Source organism: Oryx dammah, unplaced genomic scaffold (genome assembly GCF_014754425.2).
Source record: "Oryx dammah isolate SB20612 unplaced genomic scaffold, SCBI_Odam_1.1 HiC_scaffold_26, whole genome shotgun sequence".
Classification (NCBI taxonomy): domain Eukaryota; kingdom Metazoa; phylum Chordata; class Mammalia; order Artiodactyla; family Bovidae; genus Oryx; species Oryx dammah.
In genome coordinates, this window is record NW_024070210.1 from 41680623 (window position 1) to 41696051 (window position 15429).

General features: G+C 38.7%; 1 protein-coding gene across 4 annotated transcripts in view; it reads left to right on the forward strand.

Annotated features, from left to right (window-relative positions):
• GALK2 (galactokinase 2) overlaps nucleotides 1-15429 on the forward strand; it is a 153594-nt gene that overhangs the window by 45060 nt on the left and 93105 nt on the right. For all 4 annotated transcript variants that reach the window (XM_040226480.1, XM_040226482.1, XM_040226479.1 and 1 more), the window contains one exon: nucleotides 521-667. In XM_040226480.1, coding sequence (XP_040082414.1) covers nucleotides 521-667 — 147 coding nt within the window. The remainder of the gene's footprint in view (nucleotides 1-520; nucleotides 668-15429) is intronic.

A 15429-nucleotide genomic window follows, 5' to 3' on the forward strand; every position in this document is an offset into this window, starting at 1 on the left:
CTAGGTTTTTCCATAAATAAAATAGAACTGAGAAAGGTTGGAAGGTCCTCTGAAGAAAAGCATTACATAGAATACTGCATAGAAACAAATGACTGCTTGGTGTTAGACTTTTACAATGACAGAGTGTTGGGATGTGCTATATAGAGATTTAACCTGCCTCAGTAATAACTGTGTATTTCTTGTCTTGCTACTTGAATTATAATTGTTTAATATTTCTCCATATTTGTTTAAATCAATTCATATTCACGAAAAAGACCACTCAAAGCAATTTTAGGAAATGGATCAGTAGCTTTTTGTTCAACAAAGTAAAAATTAGTCTTCAAATTATAGTGCCCTGTGGACAACAGCCATTAAATAAAATGTCATGTATGGACTCAACTAAATTCAGTTGCACAAGTTGTTTCGATAAGTAGCATAATAAGTCCATTGTGAGGCTTTTGCTCTCTGAGGAACGAAAGAACTTTCTGCTACTCCTTGAATCCAAGCAGAGTTACTAGTGCTATTTTTCCTTCTATTCTAGGAACACTTTGGTCTCAGTGACCTGACTGGAATGAACTGCTTGGTAGATGGAAACATCCCACCGAGTTCTGGCCTCTCCAGCTCCAGTGCTTTGGTCTGTTGTGCTGGCTTGGTGACACTCACAGTGCTGGGCATGAACCTATCCAAGGTAACCCACTGGAAAGATTTAACCTGATAGAATCCCCTCTTTCTAAAGTACTAGTATCCAGATCTCAAAATTAGAATGCCTTTGTTTGACTGAAAACCTTTGTCTTACCTGAAAGGACTGCACACATGGGGCATGAGTTGTAACTTAGCAAGTTCTGCTTTGTGATAAACTACAAGGTAGTTGATACCTTCCAAACAGTAAGCGAATATGTGAAGAACTGTATCAAAATGCTCTTAGATTAAGTGGGGAGATTGAATGCATGGAGGTCTTTTTAAATCACCTTATTAACAAGTGAACTTCAGGGAAGAAATTCTAGGCTTCATAATTGGGCCTGCTTATTTTCACCCAAAACCTTCAGTTAAATATTTGACAAGAAATGGGTAAAAAGGGTGAAAACCAGGCAATAAAGGAACTGAATAACATATCTATTTATACCAGCAGCTTAGTCACTAAAATAAACTTGAAAAAAATACTTCATTGCAAAGAGGAAATGCTTATTTAAAGAAGACATAAATTCTACAAGAGGTCAGAAAGCCTCAGCTTTACAAGTTCACATAAATCTCTGATTTCGCAGTTCAGAGTAGGTATGCTCAGCTTTGATTAATGTTTTGGAGGTCTGTTCAAAAAAAAATTATCATATGTTCTTTTTTTATCTCTTGTACATGTACTGCCACATTTACAGATGTCTAGGAATATAGACTGGGCAACAGGCAGATCAAGAGAAAGTCAGTTACATGTCTTTCTTTGATCTGCTTAAACTTTCAGTTCAAAAATTTTATTTGTAGGAAGAAAGAGAAAAATTAAGAAGAAAGCAAAGGCTCAGATAGAATTCTCTTTAACTGCCATTAATTAGTCCTTTGGAAGCAATTGCTTATTTGGAGGTAAGGATAAATAATTTGTTGTTGTTTCTTGAGAAGAGAGAAAGTAAGGCAAAGAAAGTCCATGTGTAAAATCTGCTTCCACTGGTGCAATGTTTAATCTGGTGGTTTATTTGTTTATTCATTTATCATTCAATCACTACTTCCCTAGTGCCTACTTTGTGCCAGCTAATGGTCAAGGCATTGGTAATATAATAGGTATAGTTTTAGCCTTCATGTTAATAGTACTTATGATCTAAAAAAAGGAATAGAGACTAGTGAATAGGCAACTATAACAGAGTTTGATAAGTGGATACTAGTGTGCTATGGGAGCAGATCTAATCCAGATTTAGAGAACATAGTATGTCTAATAAAGTTTTGCCAAGAATGCACTGGTCATATCAAACACCCTCTTCCAACAACACAAGAGAAGACTCTATACATGGACATCACCAGATGGTCAATATCAAAATCAGATTGATTATATTCTTTGAAGCCATAGATGGAGAAGCTCTATACAGTCAGCAAAAACAAGACCAGGAGCTGACTGTGGCTCAGATCATGAAATCCTTATTGCCAAATTCAGACTTGAAGAAAGTAAGGAAAACCACTAGACCATTCAGATATGACCTAAATAAAATTCCTTGCAATTATACACTGGAAGTGAGAAATAGGATTCAAGGGTTTAGATCTGATAAACAGTGCCTGAAGAACTATGGACGGAGGTTCATGACTCTGTACAGGAGAGGGGGATCAAGACCATCCCCAAGAAAAAGAAATACAAAAAAGCAAAATGGCTGTCTGAAGAGGCCTTACAGATATCTGTGAAAAGAAAAGAAGCAAAAAGCAAAGGAGGAAAGGAAAGATATACCCATTTGGATGCAGAGTTCCAAAGAATAGCAAGGAGAGATAAGAAAGCCTTCCTCAGTGATCAGTGCAAAGAAATAGAGGAAAACAATAGATTGGGAAAGACTAGAGATCTCTTCAAGAAAATTAGAGATACCAAGGGAACATTTCATGCAAAGATGGGCACAATGAAGGACAGAAATGGTATGGACTTAACAGAAGCAGAAGATGCTAAGAGGTGGCAAGAATACACAGAACTGTAAAAAAAGATCTTCACGACCCAGATAATCAGGATGGTGTGATCACTCATCTAGAGCCAGACATCCTGGAATGAGAAGTCAAGTGGGCCTTAGGAAGAATCACTGCGAACAAAGTTAGTGGATGTGATGGAATTCCATTGAGCTATTTCAAATCCTAAAAGATGATGCTGTGAAAGTGTTGCAGTCAACATGCCAGCAAATTTGGAAAACGCAGCAGTGGCCACGGGACTGGAAAGGTCAGTTCTCATTCCAATCCCAAAGAAAAGCAATGCCAAAGAATGCTCAAACTACCGCACAACTTCACTCATCTCACATACTAGTAAAGTAATGCTCAAAATTCTCCAAGCCAAGCTTCAACAGTACATGAACCATGAACTTGCAGATGTTCAAGGTGGATTTAGAAAAGGCAGAGAAACTGGTGATCAAATTGCCAACATCTGTTGGATCATTGAAAAGGCAAGAGAGTTCCAGGAAAACATCTATTTCTGCTTTCTTGACTTCGCCAAAGCCTTTGACTGTGTGAATCACGACAAACTGTGGAAAATTCTTAAAGAGAGGGGAATACCAGACTACCTGACTTGCCTCTTGAGAAATCTGTATGCAGGTCAGGAAGCAACAGTTAGAATTGGACATGGAACAATAGACTGGTTCCAAATTGGGAAAGGAGTACGCCAAGGCTGTATATTGTCTCCCTGATTATTTAACTTATATGAAGAGTACATCATGAGAAACACTGGGCTGGAAGAAGCACAAGCTGGAATCAAGATTGCTGGGAGAAATATCAATAATATCAATAATATCAATCAGATATGCAGATAACACCACTCTTATGGCAGAAAGCAAAGAAGAACTAAAAAGCCTCTTAATGAAAGTGAAAGAGGAGAGTGAAAAAGTAGGCTTAAAGCTCAACATTCAGAAAATTAAGATCATGGCATCTGGTCCCATCTCTTCATGGCAAATAGATGGGGAAACAGTGGAAACAGTGACAGACTTTATTTTGGGGGGCTCTGAAATCACTGCAGATGGTGACTGCAGCCATGAAATTAAAAGATACTTGCTCCTTGGAAGAAAAGTTATGACCAACCTAGATAGCATATTAAAAAGCAGAGACATTACTTTGCCAAGAAAGGTCCATCTAGGCAAAGCTACAGTTTTTCCAGTGGTCATGTATGGAGGTGAGAGTTGGACTATAAAGAATTTGAGTGCCAAAGAATTGATGCTTTTGAACTGTGGTGTTGCAGAAGACTCTTGAGAGTCCCTTGGACTGCAAGGAGATCTAACCAGTCCATCTTAAAAGAAATCAGGCTTGAATATTCATTGGAAGGACTGATGTTGAAGCTGAAACTCCAGTGCTTTGGCTACCTGATGTGAAGAACTGACTAACTGGAAAAGACCCTGATGCTGGGAAAGATTGAAGGTGGGAGGAGAAGCGGACAACAGAGGATGAGATGGTTGGATGGCCTCACCAACTCAATGGACATGAGTTTGAGCAGAACTCCAGGAGTTTGTGATGGACAGGGAGGCCTGGCATGCTGCTGTCAGTGGAGTCACAAAGAGTCTGACACAACTGAGCAACTGAACTGAACTGAGTACATCTAAGCTGAGACAGAGGAATTCATAGATGTTAGTCAAGAAGTACTGATAGGCCAAAAAAGAACTACTGATAGCAGGATAACACTGATTACATTGGATAGTCATGTTACAGGGGGAGGAAACATCATGTGACATTGTCTAGAGTAAGAGTGATCATGGCTTGTTGGAGGAACTAAAAGAGGCTTAATTTAGCTGACACATAATAATTTGAAATACAGGGTAGGAGACCAGATGTTGGGCCTTGTAAATCATGTTGAGCAATTTGGGCTTTATTTGGATAGCAGTTTGTAAAACCATTGTAGACTTTCGGAAGAGAATAACTTGATTATATCTATATTTTGAAAAGATTGTCCTGGGTCTATTATAAGATTTAGACTTGAGGATAACTGTCTTAGCAGTAGAGAGATGCCACTTCTACAGAAGTGGCAGTGAGAATGGGGAGAGAATTAGATGATAGATTTAAGGTATATCTCCGACAGAATCAATAAGACTTGATTATTTATTGGATGTGGGACCCAGAGTATCAAGGATTATACCCAGGTCTCTGGCTTGGTATGTTTCACTGGGATAAGGAATACAGATGAAAAATTAGGTTTGAAGGGAAAGCAAAATGAATATGAGGAATTCCTGGGCACACTGATGGAGTTACCTAGTGTTTAGTTACAAAGAGTATCTCTGAAAGCCAGTAGGAATATTCAGACTTGACATGGTCTACTTGAGAGTCATTAGTATCTAATTGATTTCTGAAGCCATAGGAGTGGAGGAGACCATCCAGTGGAAGAATGTAGATAGAAAGATAAGGAAGACTAAGACAGAGTTCCAACAAGCATGAAGATTTGAGGGATGGACAGAGGAAGAGATGTCCACTTGAAGAGACTGAGGAGCAATCAGACATTTAGGAGGAAAAAGTAGAAAAGTCAGGTAACAGCAAAGATAAGGAAAATAATATTTCATGAAAGAGTCGCAGTGGTGTCAAATGCTGCTGAGAGGTTAAGTAAGACAAAGAAGTATCCATTAAATTTAGCATCAAAGAAGCTGAAGAAAACCTTGACAAGAGCAGCTTAAAACAGGAATGAATTGAAGGATCTATGAGAGGTGAGAAAGTAGAAAACTTCAGTGTATACAAAAAAATCTAGATATGCCTGGAAAAAGAGATAATTTGGTGTCTGTGGTTGGGACAGAGGTCAAGGAATTCATTCTTTTTAAAGGGAGGATTGGTAAAACTTATTTTTCACATTTTCCTGGCCTTCTGATGGTGAAATATCTAAGGGAAAAGAAGAATAGGAGATAAAAAGAAACCTTGTAACTTTGGAATTAATTCTGGCTGTCTCTGTGTTTCAAAGTCAAAAAAAGCAAATGTATTTGGTATAAAGACAGATACATAGATCAATGGAACAGAATAGAGAGTCCAGAAATGAACCCATGCATATTCGGTCAATTAGTTTACAACAGAGGAGCCAAGAAAACACAATGGGGAAGGGACAGTCTCTTTAGTAAATGGTGTTGGAAAAACTGGATGTCACATGCAAAAGAATGAAGGTGACCTTTATCTTACACCATACCCCCTAAATAAATCAAAATATATTAAAGAGTTGAATATAAGACCTAAAACCATAAAAGTAGTAGAAAAAAACCTAAACGTTAAGCTCTTTGACATTGATCTTGGTGATGATTTTTTGGATTTGACACCAAAAGCAGAGGCAAAAAAAGCAAACAAAACAAAACAGAAACAAACAAAAAACAAAGGAATTATGTAAAACTTTCTGCCAGCAAAGGAAACCATCAATGAAATGGAATGACAAGCTACTAATAGGGAGAAAACATTTGCAAATCATATATCTGACAAGGGGTTAATATTAAAAAAAATGTAAAGAACACATACAGCTCAGTAGCAAAAAAAAAAAAAAAAACAAACCCAAAACCCAAATAATCCAATTAAAAAATGAGCAGAGGCTCTGAATAGTTTCCCAAGAAAACATACAGATGGCCAAAAAGCACAGGAAAGGATGCTCAACATCATTAATCATCAGAGAAATGAATATCAAAACTATAATGAGATATCATATCTGTGAGAATGACTATGATAAAAAAATAAGAGATAATAAGTGTTGCTGAGTATGTGAAGAAAACGGAATCCTTGCTCACTGTTAGTGGGAATGTAAATTGGTGCAGTCACTATAAAATTAGTATGGAGATTCCTCAAAAAAATTAAAAATTAAATTGTCATATGATCCAGCAATTCCAATTCTGTGTATTTATTTGAAGAAAATGAAAGCATTGATTCAGAGAGATATGTGCATTCCCATATACATAATTTACAATAGCCAAGAAAAGGAAACAGCCTATAACCATTGATGGATGAATGGATAAAGATGATGTGGTGTGTATATGTGTGTGTATATACACAATGGAATATTATTTAGCTATAAAATTTTGCCATTTGTGACAACATAGCTGGGCCTTGAGGGCATTATGCTAAAGTGAAATGTCAGACAGAGAAAGACAAATGTTGTATCAATGATTTCATTTATATGTGGTGTCTTCCTTCATAGCTTAGTTGGTAAATCATCTGCCTGCAATGCAGGAGACACAGGTTCGATTCCTGGCTTGGGAAGATACCCTGGAGAATGAAATGACAACCCACTCCAGTATTCCTGCCTGGAGAATCCCATGGACAGAGGAGCCTGGCGGGCATAGTCCATGGGATCGAAAGAGTTGAACACGACTTAGCAACTAAACCACCACCACTAAAAAAAATAAGTAAAAATAAAATACCAAGCTCATAGATACAGAGAATGGATTAGTAGTTGCCAGAGGTGAGGGATGGGTGAAATGGCTGAAGGGAATCAAATGGTACAAATTTTCAGTTAAATAAATATGTAATGGGGGTGCAGCATGGTGACTATAGTTAATAGTGCTGTATTTCTTATTTGAAAGTTTCTAAGAGTAAATCTTCAAAGTTCTCATCACAAGAAAAAATTGTGTAACCAGGTATAGTGATGGATGTTAAACTTGTGATGATTTCATTTCATAATACATACAAATATTGAATCATTATATTATTACCTAAAGCTAATATAAAAAGCAGAGACGTTACTTTGCTGACAAAGGTCCATCTAGTCAAAGCTATGGCTTTTCCAGTAGTCAGGTATGGATATGAGAGTTTGACTGTAAAGAAAGTTGAGTGCCAAAGAATTGATGCTTTTGAACTGTGGTGTTGGAGAAGACTCTTGAGAGTCCCTTGGACTGCAAGGAAATCCAACCAGTCAACCCTAAAGGAAATCAGTCCTGAATGTTCATTGGAAGGACTGATGCTGAAGCTGAAGCTCCAATATTTTTTCTACCTGATGCAAGGTACTGACTCATTGGAAAAGACCCTGATGCTGGGAAAGATTGAAGGCAAGAGAAGGGGATGACAGAGGATAAGATGGTTGGATGGCATCACCAACTTGTGGGCATGAGTTTGAGCAAGCTCCGGGAGTTGGTGATGGACAGGGAAGCCTGGTGCGCTGCATTCCATGGGGTCGCAGAGTCGGACATGACGGAGTGACTGAACTGAACTGAAAGCTAATATAATGTATGTCAATTGTACTAAATTTTTAAAAATTAAAAACAAAAACAAATGTACTTTACCAGGACTATCTCACTCCCTTGCCTAAAGGGAACAATATGTATGACCTAACTTTTCATGTTAGTCTAACTTATACTGACAGTGCTTATATTTTCTAGGGCCTGAGCATATTTGTTTGAAGAGTTTCTTTGCTATAGTAAGAAGAAATCTTGACTGAAAAGAAGCCGCAAATTTGCCCAAAGTCTTTAGTTAAGTGCCAAGTATATACTTGACTCTTATAAAAATTATAGAACACAAGAACTCAAGGGACTTTAGAGATGAGTTATTTCAAAATCTTTTTTTTTTGTTTTTGCTGATATATCAGTCAGTGTCTTCATAGGAAATGAATGGCTCACAGGGTATAACTGAAGGGAGTTTAATAACGAGACTATTTACAGAGGCATGGGGAGCGTCAAGGGAAAAAACTAGGAAGGGTTTCCCTGTGAAACCTGAAGCCATTATACTTCGGGAGCTGCGGCTATAGAGTAATGTTGCCAGAAATGCAGCGAGGCAGGGAAAGAATGAAAGGGGTGGGAATAGATGTGAGTTGGGATGGGCTAGGGAAGTTATTCACAGAAATCAGTTTCCTGGTGGTACAGAGAAGTGTGAGAATGGAGGGACAGGACGGCACGCAAAGAGTGGTCAGCCTATCTAATAAGAAAAAGCCCATGAGAAACTGGTAACTAATGCCCTTTCAATTAATACACAATTTCTTCCAGTTATATGTAAATTCGTGCCCTATTCAATTGCAGACAACAGTTACTGCAAATGGGATATGATAGATAGGTGTGGAACTTGTTGATTTACTAATAAACTAAATGTTGCATATCTGAAACCAGTAAAGTAAGATGGTTAGTTACCCAGAAGGTCTGGAAGACAAATTATGAGTATGTTGTGATAAAAGATCTGTGAAATCGAAAATGCTACAGACTTCTAGTTTCAAGATAACTGTGCTGTGTTCAGTTGCTCAGTCATGTTCAATTCTTTGTGACTCCATGGACTATAGACTACCAGACTCCTCTGTCCATGGGGATTCTCCAGGCCAGAATACTGGAGTGGGTAGCTGTTCCCTTCTCCAGAAGATCTTCCCAACCCAGGGATTGAACCCAGGTCTCCCGCATTGCAGGCTGATTCTGAGCCACCATCTGAATAAACAGATACCTACTCTCTTTCTTTACCCCTCATTCATTATTCTTTTTTCAAAAAATCATCTCCAAATAGGGAAAGCAAGAAAAGAAGGCATAAGTTCCATCTTTGATAAATCAATGAGACGTATTAATAAATAACCCTAAACCACAAGATACAAAGATGGAAAGTGGGTGTAAGGATGGTGCATGACTTAGCAGAGTAGTAGAAAGGTCAAAGCCAAGTGCCTGTGGAGAGTGGTGCAGATGGAAAGCAAGCTGACTCACAGCTCTCTGGAAAGGCTTAGGAATTAGAGGCACTGGGTATCACAAGCGGCAGAATGACACGGTGGGTGGAAATTTATTTGAAAGTCTTAATGAAGAGCAGCCAGACTCTCAGAGCCCACTCTTACCTGGCTAAATAAGGAAGCCATTTTCCCCCACCTTTGTAGGAGTCTCTGGAGAAACAAAGATTATCTGGACTTGGGGACATTTAGCACTGAGAAAGGCTGGACCAGAATAGAATTGAAAACTAGATTAAAGGACATTCTGCCTCTGAACAGTACAACTCCCTTTCTCTGATCAGCTCTAGCATACTGGCAGCCTTACCACTCCACACCCAAGCAGGGATATTAGAAGATCCTTCTCAGAGGAAACTAAACCATGATGAACCACCCTAGAGAAAAGACCCATAAATACTGACATTTGGTGGCCCCCTTCCACCAAAATTCTCCAGTTACTCTATGACCATATTAGAAACCCATGACTCACTCTTAAGGATGATAGGCTGTCAAAACATAATTGGTCTTTGGAAGAAGGCCTTCAACATGAAGTAAACAAAGGAAAAAGGAACTCAGAGGAAACAGAAGACAATACTGAGAGTAGAAAATTCCTTCAACTTCATCCAGAGAGTATAATGTTGAAAAAAAAAAATAGAATGTTACTTTTTAAAAAGGAGCAAACAGTAAGAAAGAGCTTTTGGATATTAAAAATATGGTAGCTGAAAAAAAAGTTCAGTATAAAGGCTGGAAGAATTCTGATAAAGTAGGAAAAAAGGGATGGACAATAAAAGAGAGAAAAACAAGAAAACTTATAGATCAATCCTGGAAATACAATATCCAACCAGTAAGAAGAAACAGAATAAACAATCATTAGAGAATTATCATTATTATTATTGTTATTATCATTTTGGCCTCGCTGTATGGCTTGACCAGGTATTGAACCTGGGCGACTGAAGTGAAAGCACCAAGTCCTAACTACTGGACTGTCAGGGCATTCCCAGAAAATTATTATTTTTTAAAATAACATTTCTCCAAAATGAAAATATGTATTTTCAAGTTGAAAAGTGCTCATAGGGTGCTCAGCAATAATAAATGGAAAAAAAAAATTATTCCTCAGTTAAAAAAAAAAAAAGCTTTTCTTTCCATTTAAAAAATGAAAGAAAACCAACCAAAGTATATTGTCTGGGAATTTTGAAACTTGAATGTTAGTAGAAAACACTCAAAACTGATTGAGAGAGCAAGAGAAAGATGGAAAAAAGATAATAATCAAAGGAACAGGAATAAAAATATTAAAAAATAGCTTTGGAAGATGGAGGGCAACAAAGTAATGTCTTCAAAATATGAATGAAGTTTAGCTTAGGATAAATGAACTGATCAAGTAAAAGGATAGAATAAAACACTCTCAAACATGCAAATTCTACATGTAATCAACCAAAACTCGGGAGTAAACCAAGAAAGAAGGTGACATGGGAACTTGGAGATGGGAAATCTAATACAGGAGAGAGGAGTTGGGTATTTATAGAACACCAGTGATGGGAAATCCCAGCATAACATCCACAACACCCAGAAACTTAGAAAACATCCAGTACATCATAGAACCTGGTGGGGGAGGAAAAAATGGAATTGATAAATCTTATCAGGAAAATAAAGAATTGATAAATCTGACATATTTGACTGTTGAAAAATGAATTGAGAGTGATTTTTGCAGAGTTTTTATAAGGTATGGGAAGGCTTAGCTGGATGTGCAAATTAAACTAAGCAAATGAGGAAATTCAGGAATTATTAAATATAGGGAAAAGTTGTCCCAGAAAGGAAATCAATTATTTTTCATCATTTGGCTCATAGATAAACAATAACCTCAATAATTAATATACCAAATACAGATTTAACCAAACTTTTTTGGCATAAATTTATTGAGAAAGATTGGGGGAAAGGTAGGTGTAAGACAGCTAAAATTCTCCTTTATCATAAGAAGGCAGTAGGTGAAATTAATATGGAATATCTATGAAATAGCATTTTACTCAGGTTATCTGATAATTTAAAGCAAGAGCTAGTTGAAAGTGTTTGACTCTGGGCACTCTGTACTGAGGATGATGAGATAGATGGTGAGAGCTAGGGACTGCTTTTGTTGTTGTAAGCCTTTTAGCTCCTTCGATCCTTTAGATTATATGCATATATTCCCTTGGTAAAAATTAAGAAAAGGAGAAGAAAGGTGAATGAAATGAAAGGTAACTAGAAGATGAAGACATGAGAAGAGATTCAATGAGTCAAAGTTAGAGAATGGGAACAGATGAGCTGCTAGACTGTCACCAGATCAGAAAGGCCTGGGGAGAAGCTTGTTGGTGGGTTTGGGTGAATCCAAGAACATGCAGGCAACTTTTGCTTAATGGGTGCAGGCCAATAGTATTTAGTTTGGGGATGTAAGCATATTTTTTTCTTAAATAAACAAGCACCTTTTAAAAAGTATTATACTGGGAGATATATACAGTCTATGAAGTTTAAGTATCAAAAACCAAGAGATATTCTATCAGGAAAATGTTAGTTGGGGAGGCATTCTGTAAGGTATGTCCCTACTTTGCTAGCTCAGGATTTAGGTTGCTGTAGGTTGCAGTCCATGGGGTTGCAAGGAGTTGAACACAACTGAGTGGCTTCACTTTCACTCTTCACTTTCATGCATTGGAGAAGGAAATGGCAACCCACTCCAGTGTTCTTGCCTTGAGAATCCCAGGGACGGGGGAGCCTGGTAGGCTGCTGTCTATGGGGTTGCACAGAGTTGGACATGACTGAAGCGACTTAGCAGCAGCAGCAGACATGTGTCTAGTTTCTGTATGTTCTTGAAGTTGTCCTCAGAGGCCAAGAAGAAAGGACTAAATTCCTCTTATGGACCTTAGAGACAGCTGGCTGGCTTGCAAAACAGGTTGCAATTCTAAAAATCAAAACATCTAAAAAAAATCAGATGTTCTGCACAAAATCATTTAAGTGGAGGCCTATTTCTTATTATTTTAAATAGGAAAAACTACAATGTGTTGCTCTTCAACTTAGAATATCTAATTTCCTACAATGTTACAAAAACACCGTAAAAAAACCCACTAAATAAGTAACTTAGAAATACAATGAAAAATACTTAGAACAGTTGCCTTTCTTTTTTAAAAAATAATTTTATTTCTCTATGGCTGTGCTGGGTCTTCACTGCTGCTTGGGCTTGTCTCTAGATGTGGCAAACAGGGCCTACTCTCCAGTTGTGGTACTCTGGCTTCTCATTGGGGTGGCTTCTCTTGTTATGGAGCACAGGCTCTAGGGCGTGCAGGCTTCTGTCATTGAAGCACCTGGGCTCAATAGTTGCAATTCATACACTTCAAAGCACAGGCTCAGTAGTTGTGGCACACAGGCTTAGTTGCTCTGCAGCATATGGGATCTTCCCAGATCAAAGATTGAACCTGTGTCTCCTGCATTGGCAGGCAGATTCTTTACTACTGAGCTACCAGGGAAGCCTAGCACTTTTCTTGACCATTGAACAACTAATAGAGTTGTTAACAAGCAGTTACTTTACATAGTAGTACACTGAGTCTTTGCGGACACCTGGTGTCCCGGTATTGCAGACACTTATTTCCTTACCAGTGTTGTTGTGTGATCAGGCCACTCACAATGGCTGTTCTCTTGCTCTCTGTACAACCTCTACTATTACAGTCCCTGTTTTACCTGTATCCTGTGCAAATAACTTGTCATCTCCACTTCCCCCCACCCCAGGAGCTAAGACTGCTACTGCCAACCACGATATGCAGTGGGGTGTTGCTCCAGGACCCTACTTCAGATATGTAAGCTTCCTCATCCATTAAACCATAGATGTCACTGTTGCTGACTTGGGCTCTTTCTTTGGTCTTGAAATTGGGCAAACACAGGCCTTGTATGCCTGTGGGGGTACAGGCCAGTAGTATTTACATTTTGGGATGTAAGCATATTTTTTTCTTAAATAAAACAAGCACTTTTTATTTATTATTATTATTATTTTTTATTTTACTTTACGATTCTGTATTGGTTTTGCCATACATTGACATGAATCCACCACGGGTGTACATGCGTTCCCAAGCATGAACCTCCCTCCCACCCCCCTCCCAACAACATCTCTCTGGGTCATCCCCGTGCACCAGCCCCAAGCATGCTGTATCCTGAATCGGACATAGACTGGCGATTCTACTCTCACATGATATTATACATGTTTCAATGCCATTCTCCCAAATCATCTCACCCTCTCCCTCTCCCTCTGAGTCCAAAAGTCTGCTATACACATCTGTGTCTTTTTTGCTGTCTTGCATACAGGGTCATCATTGCCATCTTTCTAAATTCCATATATATGTGTTAGTATACTGTATTGGTGTTTTTCTTTCTGGCTTACTTCACTCTGTATAATCGGCTCCAGTTTCATCCATCTCATCAGAACTGATTCAAATGTATTCTTTTTAATGGCTGAGTAATACTCCATTGTGTATATGTACCACAGCTTTCTTATCCATTCATCTGCTGATGGACATCTAGGTTGTTTCCATGTCCTGGCTATTATAAACAATGCTGCAATGAACATTGGGGTACATGTGTCTCTTTCAATTCTGGTTTCCTCGGTGTGTATGCCCAGCAGTGGGATTGCTGGGTCATAAGGCAGTTCTATTTGCAATTTTTTAAGGAATTCCACACTGTTCTCCATAGTGGCTGTACTAGTTTGCATTCCCACCAACAGTGTAGGAGGGTTCCCTTTTCTCCACACCCTCTCCAGCATTTATTGCTTGCAGATTTTTGGATCGCAGCCATTCTGACTGGTGTGAAGTGGTACCTCATTGTAGTTTTGATTTGCATTTCTCTAATAATGAGTGATGTTGAGCATCTTTTCATGTGTTTGTTAGCCATCCGTATGTCTTCTTTGGAGAAATGTCTATTTAGTTCTTTGGCCCATTTTTTGATTGGGTCATTTATTTTTCTGGAATTGAGCTGCATAAGTTGCTAAAACAAGCACTTTTTAAAAAGCATTGTACTGGGAGATATATACAGTCTATGAAGTTTAAGTATCAAAAACCAGGAGATGTTCTATCAGGAAAATGTTAGTTGGGGAGGCATTCTGTAAGGTATGCCCCTACTTTGCTAGCTCAGGATTTAGGTTGCTGTAGACTTGTGTCTAGTTTCTGTGTGTTCTTGGAGTTGTCCTTGGAGGCCAAGAAGGATTAAATTCCTCTTATGGACCTTAGAGACAGCTGGCTGGCTTGCAAAACAGGTTGTAATTCTAAAGACCAGCTTTGGCCAGTAAGGTGTGTTTGATTGGCTTCTACCTGCAAATTCTTTCCTCTACTGGGGTTCTGAAAGCAACCGTTCAGTGACATTTATTGAACACTTGCTATGTGCCAGGTATTGTTCTAGGTATCAAAGGTGAATAAAATCAGTGAAGCCTCCGCTTTCATGACATTTACATGCTGGTGGTTGTGGTGTTGGTGGGAGATAATGAACAGCTATACAAATGAATATATAAGATAATATCAGCTAGAGCTAGAAAGAAAAAATAGGCTGTAGAAAGGGGAAGCAGCTATTTTAGATAGGGAGTTAGAAGTCTCCTTTAAGGAGGAGACATCTGAAGTGAGACCTGAGGGAGTGAGCAGAGAGAGGAGGCAGAAGGCGCACAAATGCCAGAGACCTAAGGTGAAAGGCTGCTGGCCACATTCCAGGGATAGTAGAGGTCTGTGTGGATGGGGTGTGGTGAGTAGAGGAGAGGGCAGAGTGGTGGAAGGAGCGTTGAGAGTGGTGGCCAGAGGCCACATGGTCAGTCTTGTTTGAATTTCATTCCAAGCCAAACAAAGCCTTTGGAGGGCTCTGAGCTGAGGATAGCAAGATAGGATTTACACCGATTTGAGTTCTTTCAGTTGGGAGCACTATACTGTAGCTTATACTGGCAAGAGAGGAAACAATTTTTCAAAAAAGAAAAAGAAAAGGAACAGTCACTGCCATTATGGAACTTGAGTGCACACGGTGGAATACTATACTAACAGAAGCCTTAATAATTGAGCGCCTATCTCATCCAAGGTAGTGGTGGTGTAGGTAAGTTGTGTCCGACTCTTGCAACTCCATGGACTATAGCCTGCCAGGCTCCTTTATTCATGGGATTCTCCAGGCATGAATACTGAAGTGGGTTGCCATTTCCTTCTCCAGGGCAT